This window comes from Herpailurus yagouaroundi, unplaced genomic scaffold (genome assembly GCF_014898765.1).
Source record: "Herpailurus yagouaroundi ecotype Mexico unplaced genomic scaffold, PumYag 67081, whole genome shotgun sequence".
NCBI lineage: Eukaryota > Metazoa > Chordata > Mammalia > Carnivora > Felidae > Herpailurus > Herpailurus yagouaroundi.
The window spans coordinates 1361-7790 of NW_024419933.1; the positions used below are offsets into that span (position 1 = coordinate 1361).

The window sequence follows — 6430 nt, forward strand, 5'->3', positions numbered from 1 at the left end:
TTCTGAACAAGCCCCAGTGCCGGGTGCCCCCAGCGCCCCTTGTTTGGGAGAAGATGGGAAGGGCCCTCTGGGAATCCCATTTGCAGACTCCCACCCTGTGCCAGCCCCACACAGGGTGGTGAGGGGTGGGCGGGTGGAGGCAGCAGGGAGGGGTCAGGGCATGGCCTGTGTCCTCCCTGCAGAATGTGTGCCACACACTCTGGTGCTCCGTGGGGACCACCTGTCACTCCAAGCTGGATGCAGCTGTGGACGGCACCAGGTGTGGGGAGAGCAAGGTAGGGGACAGTGTCAGGTGGGGGGGACAGTGTCAGGTGGGGGGGAGGGGTGGGGCTCCCAGCGTGCCTCTGCTCTGCAGGCAGCCTTGGCTCAGGCTGTGTCGGAGCCCAGCCTCTCTGCCCTGTCCAGCCTGCGCGCTGGACCAGGAAGCCGGCACCTGGGCTCTGTCTTTCCTGTGCGCCTCCACCACTGGGAGGAGCCTCCTCTCTCCTTGGTCTTGTCCTCTGCCTGCCCCGGCCCCCCAGCTGCCACAGTGTCACCAGGGCGGGGATAGCTGACTGGCCTGGGTGCGCGTCTCCACCTGGTCGGGTGTCTCGGTAGTGGTGTCTGAACGGGGAGTGTGTTCCTGTCGGCTTCCGGCCTGAGGCTGTGGACGGCGGCTGGTCGGGCTGGAGCCCCTGGTCCGTCTGCTCGCGGAGCTGTGGTGTGGGCGTGCAGAGTGCTGAACGGCGGTGCACACAGCCTGTGTGAGTGTGGGGCTGGGGCCACCCGGGGACGCGGCCGCACCGCGCTCACCGTGTACTCACTCTGCCTCCCCCGCCCCCCAACAGGCCCAAGTACAAGGGCAAGTACTGTGTGGGCGAGCGGAAGCGCTTCCGTCTGTGCAACCTGCAGGCCTGCCCCCCCGGCCGCCCCTCGTTCCGCCACGTCCAGTGCAGCCACTTTGACGCCATGCTCTACAAGGGCCAGCTACACACCTGGGTGCCGGTGCTCAACGACGGTGAGTCCTGTCGCCCACGGGGAGGGGCCAGGGGGCGGGTGGCAGGAGCCGGGACCCCACCCCAGCCGGGCCGAGCCGTCCCTGGAGCCTCCAGCCCGTCCCTGACACACAGTGCGACGCCCGCCCCGGCTGTCCCTCACGGCTCTCCCTTTGGGCCCCCAGCCAGCCCCTGTGAGCTGCACTGCCGGCCTTCGAGCGAGTACTTTGCTGAGAAGCTCAGGGACGCTGTGGTGGATGGCACCCCCTGCCACCAGGGCCGGCCCGGCCACGACCTCTGCATCAACGGCATCTGCAAGGTATGCCCGACAGGAGGGGTGTCTCCCACACCGGCTGCCCCGGGTTCCCTCCTGGTCCCCCTCTGGCCCCCGTCAGCAAAGGCCACCCCCCCCCCCCCACCAGCACTGGAGCCCCTCACAGGCGGACCTTGTACCCCCAGCCCCTGCACCGTGGCCCTCCTCCCCTCCTCCCTTCCTGCTTTCTGAGCCTCTGAAGCTCGGCCCACATCTGCACAGCCCCTGCTGGGAAGCCAGAGCCCAGGTCAGCCTCCTACTGGCTGAATGACCCCAGGCAGTGGTGTCCTCTGAGAGAGAAAGTGGCCGGTTCTGCACCCCTGTCACCGGGTTCGGTGACGCCACTGCAGGGGCATGCAGGGCCCCGAACCTGGCAGATGAGTGTCAGTAATGCCGGCAGTGTGTGTGCTCGCTTCTGGTGTCAGCCCCGGCCTCTTCCCCACCCGTGTCCCAGCCGCTGTCCCCCACCCGAAGCACTGGGGCCCAGAGTGGCAGGGACACGCTTGCCCGGGGCCTCTGATACAGATTCCTGTTTCCGGGAAACTTTCGCCCACACTGGGGGAGCTCCTGGGGTGCCAGTGCCCTGCCTGCTGTAGCTCTTTGTGAAAGGCCCCCCCCCCGTACCTCGTGCCCCCTCAGCATGGCCTCACTGCACGCATGGATCCCCCTGTGTCACACCCGGGGACAGGCAGAGTGGGGGCCTGCTCCCACCCTGGCGGACCCCAGCGGACCCTGGCCGACCCCAGCGGACCCTGGCGGACCCCAGCGGACCCTGGCGGCAGGGGCCAGGGAGGGCTGCCAGCTGGTGGCCAGGCACTGGGGCTTCCCTCCCGTGTGTTCCAGAACGTGGGCTGTGACTTCGAGATTGACTCGGGTGCTGTCGAGGACCGCTGTGGCGTGTGCCACGGCAATGGCTCCACCTGCCACACCGTGAGCGGGACCTTCGAGGAGTCTGAGGGCCTGGGTATGCGGTTGCGGGGGGGGGGGGTGGTTCTCCTAACTCGGCAGCGCTGCCTGATCCCCAGGGTCCCGCCCGGGCTAGAGACTGGAGGCAGGGAGACCACCCTGCTGGGTCCTCTCGGGCGTCGGGCACCTTGGCCCAGACACAGAGACGTGTACTCAGGGGAGTCCTTCTGCCCCGGGGACCCCGGGTTGGCTGATGAGGCTTATGGGTGGCGCCAGCCCCTTCAGAGGCTACCGCCTTCTTGTGAGGCTTCAGAGAGCTGCCCCCCCCCCAACTCTACCCCCTCAGCCGTGTGAGTGCCGGCTGCGTGTGCTGGGTGAGGGGGGCTTGAAGGTGAGGAGCTCACAGCGACAGGTGACGAAAGCTTTCAGTGTGGCAGGTGCAGTTGTGGGGGGCCCAGCAGGCTGTGAGGAAGGAGGTCCTGACCCAGGGAGGTGAGGGGAGACTTCCTGGAGGAGGGGGGAGTTTAGCTGGTGCGTGAAAGACCCAGGTGAGATGGGAGGAGGGTCTCACGCAGGAAAGAGCTGTGTCCCCAAGGCCCGGGTGCATCTCTGTGCAGGCACCTGTAAGGAGCGGGGCCTCGGGCGCTGGGCCAGGACGCTCGGACCCTGGAGCCCCATTCATACCCCAGCAGGACCCTCGGGCACGTTACTTAATCTGTCTGGGCCTCAGTTTCCTCATCGGTCAGATGCGGGTGACGGCAGCCCCTGCGTCACTGGGTAAAGCGCATAGAGTCAGTGAAGGAACAGGAACGGGCTGTGTGGGCAGCACGGAGGATGTCCCCGGGAAGGGCCCAGCTAGCCTAGGCATCCAGGAGAGGCGTGAAGGGGCATGGGTCACGGGAGCAGGATTTGAGGGTCCCCTCTAGGTTTAGGTGACCTAGGACACATGGGACCCTCTGCCTTCTGGAGGAGCTCGGGCCCCCGGGCTGGTGGTGGGACCTTTGCCGTCAGCAGGCCGGGTGGAGCGGGAAGGGGGGCGAGGGAAGGGGACGGTCAGCCTCTTAGCGTCTGTACACCCCCTGGCCAACAGGGTACGTGGACGTGGGGCTGATCCCGGCTGGCGCCCGTGAGATCCGCATCGAGGAGGTGGCTGAGGCCGCCAACTTCCTGGCCCTGCGGAGCGAGGACCCTCACAAGTACTTCCTCAACGGGGGCTGGACCATCCAGTGGGGCGGGGACTACCCGGTGGCAGGCACCACCTTCACGTACGCGCGCACAGGCAACTGGGAGAACCTCACGGCCCCCGGCCCCACCGACGAGCCCGTCTGGATCCAGGTGCCTGCCTCCTGAGGCCCAGGGTGGGGGGAAGAGTCGGGCCCCGGGGGTCCAGCACCGCCTGCCCCACGGTGAGACAGGGCCCTGGGCCTCTGCCTCTGCCTCCCTTCCCCCGTGTCTAAGACAGCCCCACGTTGTAGCCCCAGGTCCCAGAGGTGGCTGGGGCTGGGTCCCTTCCAGTGATCGCTCTGGGCAGGTGGCAGGACGCCTTCCGCTCGTGGGGCCACCTCATGCTCGTGGGGATGCCTCGTGCTCATGGGCCCTGGGTGGGCGGTGGGGACGCCTCGTGGCCCCAGGTGGGTGGCGGGGACACCTCGTGCTCGTGGGGCCCTGGGTGGGCAGTGGGGACGCCTCGTGCTCATGGCCCTGGGTGGGCGGTGGGGACGCCTCGTGCTCACGGGGCCCCTTGCCCACCCGCCTTAGCTGCTCTTCCAGGAGAGCAACCCCGGGGTGCGCTACGAGTACACCATCCACAGGGAGGAGGATGGCCACGGCCACGGCCAGCCGCCCGAGTTTTCCTGGAGCCACGGGCCCTGGAGCCAGTGCACGGTCACCTGTGGTACAGGTGAGGAAAGGGGTGGGCACGGTGCCCGGCTTCAGCCTCCGGCTGGCTGCTTACGTGTGGCTCTCGGGACCCCGTGTCCAGAGCGGGGCCGCCGGCAGCCCTGTCCCTGGGTCCTTCGGGGGAGAGGCCGGCACAGGACCGGACATGTGCTGAGCGCCCGGTGTGTCTCAGCTGCTGGCGCTGTGTCCCCAGAGACGCGCCGGCTGCCCCTTCCTTCGTTCTCACTGCTCAGCAGGCCCCTCACCGGTGCTTCTGTCTCTCTCCGGACACCGGACCCTCGTCCTCACAGTCTTCCGTGGGCTCCTTCCTGCACCTCCTGCTGCAGACGGGCTTTGCGGCTCCTTCCTGGGCGGCCCAGAGCCTGGTGCTCCCTGGCTGCTGCCCCAGGAGGGGCTTCGCAGGGGGGATCGGGAGGAGGAGGAGGGGTGGGGAGGAGGGAGCCAGGACCACCGGCGTGTCCCCACCCCCGCTCTGAGCCTCTGGGCCCAGTGGCCCGTTCCCCACACGCACTCATTTCTTCCAACTCTATGAGACGTGTAACAGTGTCGCTGACCCCTGTTCCCCGGGGCTCGTCACCCCCAGTGCCCCTCAGTGTCCAGGGATCTCAGCATTATGAGTCTGGGACAGACGTCTTCTCGTTCCTTTTTAGTTTTTAGTTTTTTATTTTGAGAGCACGAGTCAGGGAGGGGCAGAGAGGGGGTGGGGGGAGAGGGAGAATCCCAAGCAGGGTCTGTGCTGTCCACGCAGAGCCTGACTCGGGGCTCAAACCCATGAACCACGAGATCACGACCTGAGCCGAATAAAAAATTGGACACTTCATCGACTCAGCCACCCAGGTACCCCTCAAACACTCCTTAAAAACCTCGTGTGATGATAAAGTAGAAACCGACACACGGAAACCTGGCAGAAATTCTCAAAAGCTCTCAAAAAGTATCCTGTCCCATAGAGCGTCTTTATGTTTACAAACATGACCGCAGACCCGTTAGACCGGGCCCTGGGGGTCAGCGGACGGCCGCTTCACAGGTGGGCGGCTGAGGGGCGTGTGGCGCTGCAGGTCGTGGGGTGCCAGGTGGAGCACCAGTGCAGGTGGCTCGGGGTGGCCTTAGGGACCCAGGACCTCTCTCCCCATCCGAGTGTTCCCCTCACGTGTGTCAAGGTAGCCCCGCCCTCCCCCTTCTTGGGGTCCAGGCAGGAAGAAGGAAGGGGCGAGGGGCTGACCCCCAGGGGAGAGACTCGTGTCCTTTCTCCCTGTGTCCTTCCCTCGCACACAGGAACTCCCATGGGGAGTGTTCTCAGCAGGTCCTCGCAGAGAACCAGAATTCTGTTAGGGGAGGAGGAGTGGACAGGACGGAAGGCTCAGGCCAAGGAGACCTGGTCTTCTGGCCTGTGAGGGAAGCAGGGGAAGGCAGGGCCTGCTGGACGGTCCTGCCACCGGAGACAGTGTGGGGTACGTGTCCGAGGGGAAGAGTGCAGTCGTGCAAAGGCCCAGAGGCAGGTGGTGGCTGGGGGACAGGAACAGTGACAAAGGCGGGCTGGAGAGGAATGTTCGGGGGTCTGGTGAGTGGCCTCGCTCCGCCTTTTCTGAGCGCTGATCCTGCTGGGAGGGGAGGCTGGGTTTGCACGACCACGTGTTGTCCTCACACCCTGGCTTCGAGGCAGGTGTTATTCTTCCTCCCACTTACAGATAAATACACGGAGGTTCAGAGAGGCCAGGTGAGCCGCCCAAGCCTCCCAGCTAGGACGCCAAGGGGCTGGGCCCTCAACGCCACGACCCTCCACGCTCTGGTCCCCATCTAGGGGTGGAGGCGGAGGCCTTGTTCTGGGAGGGTTCTAGAGGAGCGGGTGTGGCCTTGTCTCTGGGTGCGGGGCAGCCCGGGCAGGGGGCACCCTGGGTGCCGGGCCCAGGCTGAGCCCCTGTGGCCCCCCAGGTATGCAGAGGCAGACTGTGCACTGTACCGAGCGACAGGTGGGGCCCGTGGACGAGAGACACTGTGACCCCCTGGTCCGGCCTGATGACCGCCAGAGGCAGTGCAGCGAGGAGCCGTGCCCTGCCCGGTGAGCCCGCCCTGACCGCTCCTGGCCCTGCCACAGACCCCACATCCTGGGCCCACAGGAGGGGCTGAGGGAGTGGGGCTAAAGGCCCAGGTCGTGGCCACCACCACCCCAGCCTGGAGCAGCTGGCCTAGGATGTCCCTGGTCACTAGGGTTTGGGTCTTGCCCAGCCCCCTGGGGAGGTCCTGTCATTGGGCTTCGGGGCTTGCAGCTCTGGGAGATTGTTCCCTGGGCCCTGACCTGATCCGCCTGCACCCCGAGTGCCTGGGAGATTGTCCCCGGAGT

General features: G+C 66.5%; 1 protein-coding gene across 1 annotated transcript in view; it reads left to right on the plus strand.

The window, feature by feature from the left end:
* The window catches only part of LOC121024761 (A disintegrin and metalloproteinase with thrombospondin motifs 7-like), a 7169-nt gene extending 939 nt beyond the window's left edge, over nt 1-6230 (plus strand). The window contains exons 2-9 of the mRNA XM_040466988.1: nt 183-275; nt 598-743; nt 828-997; nt 1160-1293; nt 2131-2251; nt 3284-3528; nt 3952-4093; nt 6022-6230. Coding sequence (XP_040322922.1) covers nt 183-275; nt 598-743; nt 828-997; nt 1160-1293; nt 2131-2251; nt 3284-3528; nt 3952-4093; nt 6022-6152 — 1182 coding nt within the window. The 3' untranslated portion in view covers nt 6153-6230. The remainder of the gene's footprint in view (nt 1-182; nt 276-597; nt 744-827; nt 998-1159; nt 1294-2130; nt 2252-3283; nt 3529-3951; nt 4094-6021) is intronic.
* The last annotated feature ends 200 nt before the right edge of the window (nt 6231-6430 follow it).